At 40.4% G+C, this 14,860-nt stretch overlaps 1 protein-coding gene across 2 annotated transcripts in view; it reads right to left on the bottom strand.

The window, feature by feature from the left end:
• LOC132818410 (exportin-1-like) overlaps nucleotides 1-14,860 on the bottom strand; it is an 83,292-nt gene that overhangs the window by 31,793 nt on the left and 36,639 nt on the right. For both annotated transcript variants that reach the window (XM_060829418.1, XM_060829416.1), the window contains exons 7-13: nucleotides 12,779-12,960; nucleotides 11,371-11,419; nucleotides 11,052-11,171; nucleotides 5,744-5,872; nucleotides 5,183-5,341; nucleotides 4,396-4,590; nucleotides 3,190-3,328 (exon numbers count right to left, since the gene is read on the bottom strand). In XM_060829418.1, coding sequence (XP_060685401.1) covers nucleotides 3,190-3,328; nucleotides 4,396-4,590; nucleotides 5,183-5,341; nucleotides 5,744-5,872; nucleotides 11,052-11,171; nucleotides 11,371-11,419; nucleotides 12,779-12,960 — 973 coding nt within the window. The remainder of the gene's footprint in view (nucleotides 1-3,189; nucleotides 3,329-4,395; nucleotides 4,591-5,182; nucleotides 5,342-5,743; nucleotides 5,873-11,051; nucleotides 11,172-11,370; nucleotides 11,420-12,778; nucleotides 12,961-14,860) is intronic.

Below are 14,860 nucleotides of genomic sequence, written 5' to 3'. Positions count from 1 at the left end.
GCATTAATCACAAAGTGAGTAAATGTTGATGGTGGTGGATAGGGTGCTAATCAATCCTTTGTCCTGGATGGGGTCAAGTTCTTGAGTGTTAGAGAGCTGCACTCATCCAGGCATGTGCAGTCCAAGTCCCATACTCTGTTGGCCACTTTTCTTCATCCACCTATACCACCTAATCTTTGAAACTGAATCTTTCCACAACAACAAGAAACATGGAATGCAATTTCAGAACACTCCACAAATAAAGTTCTATTGCTGAGACCTTGCACCAAATGTCAGTTTAGCCTGAATTCAACGACTGAAAATTGTCCGCTTCTGTCAAACATATCCCATATTTACACTTTTTGAAATATAATTTTTGCCTGTAATCAGAACAAAGAACTCCGATTATTCCATTTTTAATTTCTGCATTCCTAGTGGTTCTGAAAGATAAAAGTTGTTCTGACCACAGGTGAAAACCTCAATGATCAAAATTCTTGTTTGCAGAAGTTGCCATTCTCAAATAGTATTAATTATTCTGTTAAAAGATATAGGTAATCCCCAAACTTTTTTGTTTTAACTTGCTATGCTTTTGGTACAATTAAAATTCAACCAGCATAGAGCACCGAGTAAAAAGATTAGATTACTTACAGTGTGGAAACAGGCCCTTCAGCCCAACAAGTCCACACCGACCTGCCGAAGCGAAACCCACCCATACCCCTACATTTGCCACTTACCTAACACTACGGGCAATTTAGCATGGCCAATTCACCTGACCTGCACATCTTTGGACTGTGGGAGGAAACCCACACAAACATGGGGAAGAACGTGCAAACTCCACACAGTCACAGTCAGTCGCCTGAGGTGGGAATTGAACCCGGGTCTCTGGCGCTGTGAGGCAGCAGTGCTAACCACTGTGCCGCCCACAAAAACAATGACTGCAGATGCTGGCAACCAGAGTCTAGGTTAGAGTGGTGCTGGAAAAGCACAGCAGGTCAGGCAGCATCCGAGGAGCAGGAAAATCGACATTTCGGGCAAAAGCCTAAATCAGGCTCTCTGCCTCTATTCCTGATGAAAGGCTCTTGCCTGAAACGTCGATTTTACTACTCCTTGGATGCTGCCTGACCTGCTGTGCTTTTCCAGCACCACTCTAATCCAGCAGAAGAGAGTAATGAGCTTGGCAGATGACATGCTTATAACACAGGTCGGGGTGACTTATCTTCAGGTAGGGCTCAAACTATGTGCAAGATGAGTGAAGCGATTTTTACTCAAATTTCATGTGATTATAGCACTGGAACCTCTACAGAGGAACCTCGATTATCCGAATATCAAATTATCCAAATATCAGATTATCCGAAGGAGATCTCAAGATCCAGATAGAAACATTACATCAAAGAGCCGTTTCAACCCTGATCGCATCTTTTGTTTACAGGTACAATGACTTAAAAACAAACTAGGCTCACTGAAATGCTGTCGAGAACAGTCCTGGACAGTCCAGGCACGGTCTCTAAATGACTGACCTGCCGTCCCGCTCTCTCCCCACACTCTTTCCCTGGAGTTCTACACAGGGTGAACCATAAACCCCCTTTCCCAAATAATCTCTCCAAACATTGTCCTATACAGAGCAGAGGTGGAACCTGTCAAAAAGTTGGGCGTGTGTGTGCACATGCGTGTTATTTGGGGTCAGACGGTGGGTGGGGATGGACGGTGGTGCAGGGTTGGGGCGGGTAGGGGACGGTGTTGGGGGCGGGGCCTTGCTTTTGAGTCGTCTGCTGAACAGGGGGCAGACTTATCAGAAAACTCCGAGCCCCAGAGGAAATAAATTAACCAAATAATCAATTATCCGTATGAAACGGTGCCCACCCATCTCACTCGGATAAATGAGGTTCCTCTGTACTTGGTTCAGAACCCCAATTACATTGCTCTTAAGTCATGTGGGTGTCTTAAAGACACTGATAAATGCTCTGCAAGTCTAGAGAAACTATGTAAAAGTAAATAGCATTTTTTTTGCCTATTCATTAGATTATAGATTGAAAAATGAAACAATATCTTTCGACATCAATGCCATTAACAGGGCATAGTACCCCGTACTGGAGCTTAATCTTTTTGTCCTCAGCAGTTTTTGAGGAACAGGTAGAGCAGTGGCAAACACTGTGGAAACACCAATATCACTTCTTCCTTGTACCCATCTTGTTTTGAGAAGCTATATATAGTGGTCAGTACTTTTTTTTAAAAATAATTCATTCAAGAGATGCTAATATCTTTGGCAAGTTCAGGACTATAAGTAACAAAATTATATTTCTCAAACTATTACCTCCAAAAGATGATACTTAACCCTGTGAATATCCTCACGTCCTCACACAGTTTCTAGGAGAGCCTGCAAAAGTGAAAAACTACCAGACTGGACCCAAATCCCCTTCAAACACAATCAGTTCAGATCGCTGGATAGTAATCAGCCGTAGGAACTCTGGTTACATATACTCCTTCCCTCCTAACTTTCCAAAAGGAAACAAAAAAGTCAAATACAATATGCCCACAGCCAAGATCAACTCAATCAGAATTCATACATAGGAACAAGAACAGGCCATTTGGACTTTCAAGCCTAGTCTCCCATTCAGAGATAATGGCTGACCTTTACAGTGCAGTAGGGACCAATTCAGCCCATTATGATTGTACAATTTTCTAAATAGGCATTTAATGTAGTTCCATTCTCTACTTATCCCTGTAATCTTGCACACTGTATGTTTGTAAAATGTGAAATCTCAACCTCCTTTCCCCAATGGAAAACAGTCCAAACCTCACCAATCCATCTTCATAACCGAAGCTTCTCATCTCTGGAGCTATTCTGAAGGATCTATTCTGCATTCTTTTCAAATCCTTTAGCACATGGCACCCAGATCTGGATGCAATAGTCCAGCTGTGGCTGAACCAGTATTTCATTCAAGCTCAATGTGACCACTTTATTCTGATACTCCATGCTGCTATAATAAAGCCAAGGTTATTGTATGCTTTGTTCATCACTCTCTCGACCTGTCCTGTCACCTTTACTGACTTATGCACCCAAGTCTGTCTGATCCTACACTACATTTAGAGTTGTACCTTTATTTTATCTGGTTTCTCCATGTTCTTCCTTCCAAAATATAATTTCTCCACATACAACTTCATCTAATACCCAGCCACTCTAAAGATAATTTATAAAAACCTTACACTTACCAAGTGTCTCTCTCATTGTTTTGTATAGATTGATGGAGTCAGTGTCCTTCATGAATTCCCGAACAACTTCTCCCTGCTCATTCTCCACAACAAGCACCTCTTCTGGTTTTGCCATTCGACTGATCATGATAAGCCTCACCTGAACAAGGAAAACAAAAATTCATGTGTTTATTAAGTACATGCTGAGAGACAATTAATTGTGAGGACATTTCGAAACAAGTTTGTACGTGTGGTTACTATGGTACATGCCTTAGATAAATTTGGAAAACCACAAGCTATTTCCCAGAGTGTGTTATAAAATGGGCTTAAAGGTAATATGACTTAAAATTTGCATCATCAAAAATCTGATATCGATATCAGGGTTTTAGCTTTGAATGACTGGTTAGAACATGGTGCTGGTATCAGGTCAACTGACTGCTTTCCTGGCGTCATACAGCTCAGGTAGATTGATGGGGGAAAGCATCAGTGATGTGAGGGTACTTCTGAAAGATGAGGAAAGGCTTACTAAGTCTGGATTTCACCTTGATTGGAAAAAAATGATTCTTCAGCATTTAAAAAAGTTACTTCATGGTAAAGACTTGCTGGATAAAGATGATTAATCAAACATCCAGCAGAGGCAGTAGTCATTAGTGAATGCAGTCATTAATGCAGGCTGATTTCATCTGAACAACCCTGTGTAACGCAATCACTGACTGAGTGAAGGACATGCAAATTAGTACAAAGTGAATCAAAAAGTGAATCATAAATCAGATGTGTGGTCAGCCAATCATGTGTACGCCTTCTTGGTGATGGTTAGGAGCCAAGGAACAGGTAATGCATGCAGTGTATGGAGAATGGAGATCCGAAAAGAGGGAAAAAAAAACTTCCATAGCACCTTCCACATTCACACCGAGAAATGCCATTATTCTAAAATGTGAAGGTAAGATGATGTGATAACATTTAAGTTGAAAGTGTTGTATATGATACTAACAAATGCTAAGCCCACTAAAGTGGACAAAGGATCAAGAACAAAGATTCCATAGGATTTTTAAATATGAAAACAACAGATTAATGCACTATTACATCCATTAACCAATAATTTGGAAACACCAAGGACATCCATGTCAAGGAGCACCCAAGAACACAAACGTTATATTTCACAGAAGTGTACAAGTTGGGAGTATCCAACACAAGCAATTAGCCTAGTCTAGACTGGTTAATACACACCTTTGACAGCACTGGTAGGTAGATCTGTCTCCGAGGTGGGACATCACTGTGAGGATTACCCAGAGCAGGAGACGCACTAATAGAAAAGGGATTTTCACGGTAAAGCTCTCCTGCCAGATGATTCCAGTATTCCAAACAGATCTTAAAAATTTCTATCTCTTCCACTTCTGATACAAGAATCATATAGTGTAGGCCCTAGGATAATCAAAACAAAGTTAGTAACACTCATCTGCTTGGGTTCAATAGTTATGAAGATTTCAGTGCAAGAGATAGGAGTAGAACTAAGCCATTTAGCCCACTGAGTCTGCTCCCCCAATGAGATCATGGCTGCGTTGATGATCAACCAACAATGAATACAATTCAAGTGTTTGTCTGAGAGCTACTTTGAAATTTCTTGAAATGGTTTTGTAATAGCCACTGGTCTCATTTTAGATTCCAGCATTTTCACTACCACCATGCTCACTATACCAATGTTATTGCTATGTGGTTGGCACAGTACTATGCACCAGTTAATACTCATGGAAGCCTCCATCACACCAAACCATTTACTATGTTACAAATTCTTGTGCAGCGATATCTTCCTTTATTAAATCATCCCAGCTTTCTCATTAAGGTCACCGAACTAACTGCCTAAGGTCCCAGGAGCCTGTAAATCTGTAATGCCACCGAGAGTTACTGGAAGGAAGGGAAAAGGCAGAGATGCCACACAGCAATGAAGTTATTGGAGGAAGGGGTGGAGAAATTATCACAGCATTCCACCTTTGAAGTCTTTAGAGTTCATACTTACATCCAAGAGTGCCTCTCTGAGCTCCATTGTCCTTTCTACTAAGGTGCCATGCTCCTTCAAGAAAGTACATAAGAAAAGACTGAGATTCTGGATGAAATTCTGTTCATCGTCCTTCCCATTTGCATATGCAAGGCGAATGTTAGTATTCACAGGTAGCATCTGAAAAAGGGAAGAGAGGTGAGAGATTGACTCCACATATGAGCACAATACAACCAAATCCACAATAAAATCTGCACGACACAATTCAGTTTTCAAAGTAAATGAGCACTTAAGGAGAAATGGTGAAGAACTAGGTGACTGAATAATAAGGAAAATTAATGAAGCTCTCTACTGATAGTGCCAAATGCAATTACTCAGTAATTGCAAACAAGCACTGAACTGACAGTGTCATTCAAGTCCAGGTCCTCTGGAACCAAAGTCTCACCAGCTATGCTGAGGCTTGGCCTGTGCGTAGTACGTTCAGCAAATTAAGTATTGAATGCCGTACGATTCTGATGGTTATTCAATCCAATGATGAATAAAAGTCTCAAATACTGAAATTCTGCAACAATTTCAACTTACCTGTTTGAGCTGAATAAGTGTTAATGTAAACAATGAGATGAACTGTTCATCATATTGACTGACACCAACGCCAGCAATCTCTGTCAAACATTTCAATGTCACATTTCGAAACATGGGCACATTCAGAAACTAAGCAAAAAGAAAATGCAAAAGATTAAGTTAAAATAGACAACTTATAGGTGAAGATTTATATCTACATGCAAGCTTGACAATGAAAGCACTTCTGGTCAAAATTTTCCATTCATTTTTATGTGTCTAATTTCTCTGTGCAAATCTTCTATACAAAGCTCTTGTGTAAATTTTAGTTATAATAAATTTTGTATGGTAAACATTAGAGAAGCAAACTAAACAAGACATGAAAGCATCATTCCTGAGGTTTTAATGTTGTTAACGTTACATTAATGTTTACAAAGTCCCTCAGTATCAAGTGAAGAATTTTCCAAAGTTGGCTGAAAAATTCTCTGGTTACTCCTGAGTGAATGCACAAACATTAACAGCAGCATTATTTAAAAAAACCTTACCAATGGTGCAGGAAAATGCAGTTTGCAGCTTGCTATTGTGTGCACATCAAAACTTATTAAAGTTCAAATTAACAAAGATTTTCTAAATACCCTGCACAAATTTGAATCAGTAATTACAACTTCCCACTGGTGGAGACCTCCGATAACTATAATCACTAAGTGATAACTATAGCGTGAAGAATCTATACTTGCATTTCTCATGAAACAATCTCAATAGACTCATAGAATCCCTACATTGTGAAAACAGGCCCTTCAGTCCAACAAGTCCACACAGACCCTCTGAAGAGTAATCCACCCAGACACATTCCCCCCTACCCTATTACTCTATAATTATCCATGACTACTGCACCTAACCTACACATCCCTGAATGCTATGGGCAATTTAGAATTGCGAAAACACTTAACCTGCACATCTCTGGACTGTGGGAGGTAACAGGAGCACCCAGAGGAAACCCACACAGACATGGGGAGAATGTGCAAACTCCACACAGACAGACAGACAGACAGACAGACAGACAGTCACCTAAGACTGGACTCCAACCCGCACCCCTGGCACTTGTGAGGCAGCAGTGCTAAACATTGAGCCACCGTGCTGTCGTAATCACAGAAACGAAAATACGGGCAGAAAATGCAACACTTTTTAAAAAAAGGTTGAATTATATTTCTGCTTCTTCAAATTATCTCCAAAAGCTATTTTAACTGAAGAATGCACTTGTGCTGAATTGTCATCACATTGTTTTTAAAGATTATGTACAAATTGTATCATATTACAAAATTTATCAGACTTCACACAGATTACATAAATTAGGGCAACATATCAGGTTTGTTCAGTTGGGAACATTCATACTTGGGTGGAGGTGGGGGGGGGGGGGTGCGGGTTGAAGAATGGGATAAAGTCCACACACGCTAATAAAACCCAGCTCCTCTTCATCACCTCACTCAGCTCATCCTCCATTCAGTCAGATTACCTAGCAGCTAGACATTCCAGCCACAACTTCCTCCAGCTAAATAACAGAATCAAATTTACTGCCTTTAGCTGCAAAATGGCATGGGAAGGTTTTCTTCCATAATGCGGCCTGTACAGAATTACAGAATGGCTATAGAAGACAGGACGAAAGTGCGGACTGCAGATGCCAGAGATTAGAGTCAAGATTAAAGTGGTGCTGGAAAAGCACAGCAGGTCAGGCAGCAACAGAGGAGCAGGAAAATTGACGTTTCGGGCAGGAGCTTTTCATCAGTAATCCTTAAAATAGGTTTTGGAGCTAATTGAAGAAGCAGAAATATAATTCAATCTTTTTTTTAAAAAAGAAGTGTTGCATCTTCTGCCCGTATAGAAGACAAGAGTCAATCAACCAGCCCATCATGTCGGGGCTGTCCTTCTGAAGGGATGTTTTACTGAGTGCCAGTCTCCCATCTTTTCCTCAAAACCCTTCAAATGTTTTCTTTTCAGTAACAAATCTACCTCCTTTTTCAAAGCTTTAATTGACCCTTCCTCCACAATCCCTCATCACATCCTGGATCTAAACCACTTGCTCTGAGAAATATTTTCCCTCATGTTGCCACTGCTTTTTTTGCCAATTACCTTCAGATTGATGCCCACTTGGCTCAGCATCCTTTCACTATTTCTCCCAGTCTACTCCCTTCACCCACAATCTGCATCACCTTTATCAAATTTCTTCTCCAACCAACTCTTCTTTAAAGGAAAGCAATGCAGGATTCTCCAATCTATCCACATAATCAAAGTTCCTCACCCCTGAAACCACTCTCCTCAATCTTCTCTCCACCTTCTCTTGCGCATTCCCATTTCTTCCAAAAATACAAGGACACAATATTCCAGTTGATGCTGAACTGGTGTTTGCACATGCTTAGAATAACTTGCTTGCTTTTGTGCTTAATTTCCTTAATGACAAGCCCAGGATGCCATGAACTTCATTAGAGAACCTCTCACCTTGGCTTTCAAATGATTTATGCACAAGTACACACAAATGCAAGATGTTCACATTCGTTGTTTCATAGTTTAGGCTCATGCCTAGCAAAATACAACATACCACATTGAGAATCCAAATACACTATTCAAAAGAACATGGAGTCCATTGACCTTCAAGCTTCAGATATTTAGCAGGTCATGGTTTAACATGATGATCAATGATCACCATGTTGCCTATCCACCTCTGGGTCACATTCATTTATGCTTTTTTTTTGTTAAAAGCAATGTCTCTTAAATTTTTTAACGATACAAAAAGGTAGGTGGGAAACTAAAAGGGGTGATTGTTCACCTGCAGTCTTTTGTGTGCCTATCAGATACAATACAAATGTGAAGTGTGGAGTCGTGCATTTTGACAGAAAACAATTAAAACAAACAATATTTTTCAACTCTGGAGATGGAAAGCATTTGCAAAAAGAGACAATTGTACACAAAGTACAAAACAACATGCAAGTAAAGTAAGCAATTAGGAAGTCAAATTGTGCTTTTGTTTGTTACAAACAGATCGAGAGTAGTTAGCAAAAGTAGTTTACTATAATTATACAAAATACCGTTGGTTACACACTTGTAGAGCATTGGGTAGAGTTGTGTTCTCCTTATTCAAGGGAGAAAATAATTGCCCTAGAGGGAAAGTGACAAAGTTGTGCCACATTGGATGAGGGAACTGTCATTTGAATTGATTGTGAATAAACTAGGCCTATACTCCCTCTAGTTCACAAGAGCAACAGCTGATTTAATTGAAGAATATTAAGTTCTTAAGGAACTGTCTGGAGAAAGAGAGATAATGGGGTCAGAGTTTCCAAATAAGAAGGCAACAGCTGTTCAGAAACACTAGTGAAGAGAAATTTCTTCGCTCAAAGAAATATGAAAATTTGGAATTCGTTATCAGTTATAAAAGCCAATTCTGTGTCATGGAGTATGTTGAAGACAATGGTCAGTACATTTTTAGTTACTAAGGGAATAGTGTGGGAGGTGGAGCCAAGGGAGAAGAAAAGTCACAATCGTGTCATGTAGCAGGCAAGGCAGTCTATTCTAGCTCTTAGTTATTACATTCTCAAATCTAAATTCCCATTGATCTACCATCCATGACCTTTTGGTGAAAAGCAATTTTCAAAACAAAAAACATGAATCTATTTGATCCTGTCCCTCATTCTACAGCAAACTTGAAAGGACAAAGTGCCATTTTATGTAAATGCAACTTTCTGCCCACTGATCAATTCCTAATATGTCAAAAGAAAACAAATTATTACCTCTAATACACTTGCCCTTTAAACTGGAGAGTGCAGCATGGATTAAAGTTTATGATTGAATTGAGGAAGCACTGAAACATTCTCAAAAACTATAGGACCTTGTTGTGTGACATAAGTGAACACCATGTTGTGTTCAGGGTTACAAATAAGATTTAAATAAACTTCCACTGATTTGTCTGCCTCTCCTGTTCTTAGTACTAATAATTTTTTGGTGAATTAACCCCAACACCCCGCCCCTTCCAACTCCGTTTTGATTTAATCCTCTCTCCCTACTTCACTCTCAGCTTTGATGGTCTACATTGCCCTCAACAGACTCTGCATGTAAATTAATTAAATTGGAAAACAGGTGCTTTACTGATGGTGGTTAATAGTTGATTTAAAAAAAATGCCACGGTAAACTTGGTAATGGGAGAACCGTTGATACCAGGAGTCAAAATATCCTCGGACATTACAAGAAATCTCTCTTCTCTACAGCAATACTTAGCCTAAATAAACAATTTCTTTTGTACATTCAAAAGGTCATGGGCGCTATTGGCTAGGCCAACATTTATTCCCATCTCTACTTGTCCATTAAGAGTCAAGTTAAGAGTCAACCACATTGCCGTGGGTCTGGAGTCACCTGCAGGCCAGACTGGAAAAGGATGACAGATTTCCTTCCCTGAAGACATTAATGACCAGATGGGCTTTTACAACAATTGGCTGTAGTCACGTGGTTGCCTTTTTCTTTCAGATTTCTGATTGAATTCAAATCCCACCATCTGCCATGATGGCATTCAAGCTGGTTTCCTCAGAGATTAGGCTGGGACACTGAATTTCTAGCCCAGTGTACTTTGTATGGTACAATCTGCCTGTACAGCACACCAAACAACACTTTTCACTGTATCTTGGTATATGTGACAACAAATCAAACAGTGACATTACCACAACACCACAGCCTCCCCACAAGTGTTAGATGTGAGGGGCAATGGGTGTTAAAAGTAACAGTAGCCCTGGCCAGCATTCTAGGGGAGAAGAAGGAAAATGCCAGAATGCCTGATGCTATGCTTGAAGTGTGGCAGCTCTGACTTTAACCAGCTTTAATGAGCTAAGAGGAGCTCTCTACCAATTGATGAAAATGGCACAAATTTGCCCATCAGACTGTTAACACTCTTTGATATGGAAGCAGAGCTATTGTGGAAAAGTGAGGGAAACAAATCCTACATAGTGGATCTTATGCCATGTGCCCAATGATCTAGGATTTGAGAATTGACATGCAAATTGTGTGAAGATGTATGACAGAAACCCTCAACTCGAAACAAACATAGTCTTCAAAATGAGGGCAGCTGTCAACTCAAACACAACCACCAATTTACAGCAGAATAGTACAGCTGTGACTGAGAAAAAAAAAGAAAAGTAAACCTCATATGGCTCTCCAGTGGCCTCAATTTCATTGCACCCCATTTCACAAAGACATCAGAGTCAAAAAGGACCGTAAAAGAGATTGGTTGCAGCAAAAGGACATTTGATTACATCATGGATACTGGATAGTCAAAGCAAAAATTGGCAAATCTGACCTTGTACACCAAGCTAGAGATGAGCTTTGTTTCAAAGATGTAACCTAAAGGAATCCAGTTCAGAAACCGCAGCAACGTCTCCAGGGTCGCATGCACTAAAGGGGCATTCTGGGAGTTCTCCTGAAAATATACAAACCATGATCAGGCACAATATGATGGGATTGCAATAAACAAAGTCTCTATACAAGATACTAGAAATGAAAATTACATTTTTTTTGTTTCACAAGTTATCCTTTGGTTTCAGATGCTTTAATGCTTCCAAATGCACCAAGACCTAATGAACAGTTACTTCTCACTACTCAATCCAGTAATTACTCACCATCACAAACTGACAGAGTTGAAATATCTGCGAGAATTCATTGCACATACTGTGGGGAGAAAACAGAAGTGCAATTTCAGATTCAAAAAAACACAGGAAAAGGGAGCAAAAACAATAGAGTTCTCCAAAAGAAAAGAAGTGTGCGTTGCACTGCCCAAGTCGGGGGAAGAGTTTTGCTTACTAATTCGGACAGTACAGGACAGACGGACTTTGCTCCATTATTAGGCTAGAGGCAGACAGATGTCAGCACACATCTATATGCTCTGAAACTTGGGAATGGAAACACCATTCCCCCCAGTTAGCCCAACTATTGGTCTAATGATCTCCAAAAGCAACTATTCACACTTGTACAGATTCAACCTCATCCCTTATTAGACTTAGTGACTTTTCATTAGTTGATCTATTGTGCAAATATCAGCACATGCTGAAGTCTATCCCACACCTCCACTTTCTGTTGGATCAAAAATAGCCATTTGTAATATATATGGCACAGAAGGTTGAGGCCATTCAATCCATCCTGATTTTCTTCCACTGTTTTATATGAGATGTGGACATCACTGGTAAGGTCAGCATGTGTTGCCCATCCCAAATTAACCTTCAACTGAACAGTTAATAAATCAACCACATTACAGTGGATCTGGAGACACATGTAAGCCAGACAAGACAAAGGGCATTAGACCAGATGAGTTTTTACAACAATGGTGGTTATCAGGCTCATCACAGAGACTAGTTTTACCATTCCAGAAATTGCTAAAAAATGTGTTGCTGGGAAAGCGCAGGTCAGGCAGCATCCAAGGTGCAGGAGAATCAATGCTTCGGGCATAAGCCCTTCTTCAGGAAGGCTTATGCCCGAAACATCGATTCTCCTCCTCCTTGGATCTGCCTGACCTGCTGCGCTTTTCCAGCAACACATTTTTCAGCTTTGATCTGCAGTCCTCACTTTCTCCATTCCAGAAATTAACTTCAAATTTAAATCCCACCAGCTACCGTGAGATTTGAACCCATCCCCCAAAACAGTATCCCAGCCCACCAGTACCAATACGTCACCATCACCCCTGCCTCTTCCCATAATCTTGCAAATTTTTCCTTTATGTACATAATTAATTTTCTTACAAAACTATCACTACATCTTCTCTCATCATTCTTTCAGTCGGAACATTCCCATCATTGATACAAATTCTGTTGTATATTTTTTAGCGCTGCCTAAGCCAGATCTCTATCCCAAATTGTACTTCCAGCCACAATTGAACGGATTCTTACAGGAGGTGACTCTGCAAGTTTGCAACAGATCAAGGCTGACTGCTTGAGGAAAGGTGACAGGGCAGTGGTAGGACTATGATTCTCCAGACTATACAGTCCAAGATAAGGGAGGGACAGATTTTGAGAACATTTAGCTCTGTTCACCCACCTGTCTTTTAAATGCTTGGCTTTCACCTGCGTCATCTGCCCACTAGAGAAATCAAACACTTCTTCACTGAGCAGTTTTAAAATAACCATGTTGTTCTGACATAGAGATTCACTGGTTTTGCTGGCTCCGACTATATCATTAATGAATGTGGGCCAGTTTTTGGGCCATTCATGTTTAAGGATCTGCAATTCAAAAAAAGTATTAGGTTAGAATAAAAATCCCAGACCAAGTTCCCCATTCCTCACCTACCAATACAACTTCCACTGACTCCCAGAGAACATCAGGGAGTACAGGTGATTCTGCTCAAATGAGTGTTTCATTAACAAATTCGCTGTAATGCAACTGATGAATGGGGGACACTTTCTAAAGTGCAGACGTTTAAAATGTGTGTGGGCCGTAGCGTGATTACATCACCAACACTTTAAGCACTATTTCTAAAGCACCATTTTTCTATAATGCAGAGTTGCACAAGAACATGTCATAGAAGAACTACCTTTATGTTACATGTAACCATTCATCATTGCAACCAGCCATGACTAACTAGCTTAGATCAAAAGTATTTTTTTTCTCCAAAGAACAACAGATATTAACAGACGTTGGCAGGTGAGGATTAAACTGGTGGAAGAAAATCTTCAGTCATGTGTGAACAGTTAAAGATGTATATGATTTGACATTCAGTAATTTTCTTTGGGTGGCAAGAACCTGCAGATGATTTTTTTTTATGGATATTCACTTCAGGAAATTGACTAAAACTGCAGGATCCATAGAAAGGCAGTTGAGCTACGGTCAGTAGAAGAAACAATCTTCTTATTCTCTCCAACTAAGCCTCACCTCCAATAGTGTTGTAAACAAGAAATTTATGCCATTACAGCTGCAGTTTCCGAAACTTATGCAAAAGCAAAAGCAGACAATGTCACATTGTCAAGATATAATTCTTGTGAAAGATCTATACAGAACTGAATCAAAGACTGATCCCATTGTGAGCAAGGTTATGTATCACTTGATGTGCATGATGGTCTAAAATGACAAACCAAGTCGATGTTTGCTTCCACTAATCTACCTACGTGCCAAGGCCTCGCTATAATGTCATCCCACAAGCAGTAGCCACTGGCCTCAGCATCTCATCCCAGTGGCTCTTCAATGTGTGCAAGCAAGCACAAACCAGAGTGATATTGCAGCCCAGTCTGAACCTGCTACATTCAGATCTGCACAGGGGAAGCAGGTGGTAATACACAGCAACCAGAAACAGAAGGCAAGAAACAGGTCATGATGTGGTCGTACAGGAGATTACTTAGGCCACTATTGGAATACTGCGTGCAATTCTGGTCTCCTTTCTACAGGAAGGATGATGTGAAACTTGAAAGGTTCAGAAAAAATTTACAAGGACGTTGTCAGGGTTGGAGAGTTTGAGCTGCAGGGAGAGGCTAAAAAAAAGGGTGGGTCTTTTTACCTGGACATCAGAGATCGAGGTTTATCGATCTCATCGAGACCTTATAGAGGTTTATAAAATCATGAGGGGCATGGATAGGGTAAACAGACAAGATCTTTTCCCTGGGGTGGGGGAGTTCAGAACTAGAGGGAATAGGTTTAGGATGAGAGGGGAATGATTTAAAAGGGACCTAGGGGGCAACTTTTTCACACAGAAGATAGTGCTTGCATGGAATGAGCTGCCAGAGGAAGTGGTGGAGGCTGGTACAGTCTGAACATCTAAAAGGCATCTGGATGAGTATGTGAATAGGAAGGGTTTGGACGGATATGGGCCAAATGCTGGCAAATGGGACTACATTAGGTTAGGATATCTGGTCAGCACAGATGAATTGGACCGTGGGGTCTGTTTCCATGCTGGATAGCTTTATGACTCTAAATCTGTTCCCAAACCAATTTACATGGAACACCAGAAATAAAAACTTGGGTACACCAGCACACATTGCAACTCATTTTTTTAAGGGTTTAAAATCCTTCCTTGTAAATTTACTCTTTTCTGCCCCTTTCATATGTACTCCTGGAATTTGCAAAGACCATGTTGGGGCATGGTCACCAGACAGGGATGTCCCTACAGTAATGTGCCCATGTAACCATCCC

The sequence above is a fragment of the Hemiscyllium ocellatum genome, chromosome 8, assembly GCF_020745735.1.
Source record: "Hemiscyllium ocellatum isolate sHemOce1 chromosome 8, sHemOce1.pat.X.cur, whole genome shotgun sequence".
In the NCBI taxonomy this organism is placed as follows: Eukaryota; Metazoa; Chordata; class Chondrichthyes; order Orectolobiformes; family Hemiscylliidae; genus Hemiscyllium; species Hemiscyllium ocellatum.
Note: the sequence above shows the minus strand (reverse complement) of the source record. Positions and strands in the feature narration are given on the sequence as shown.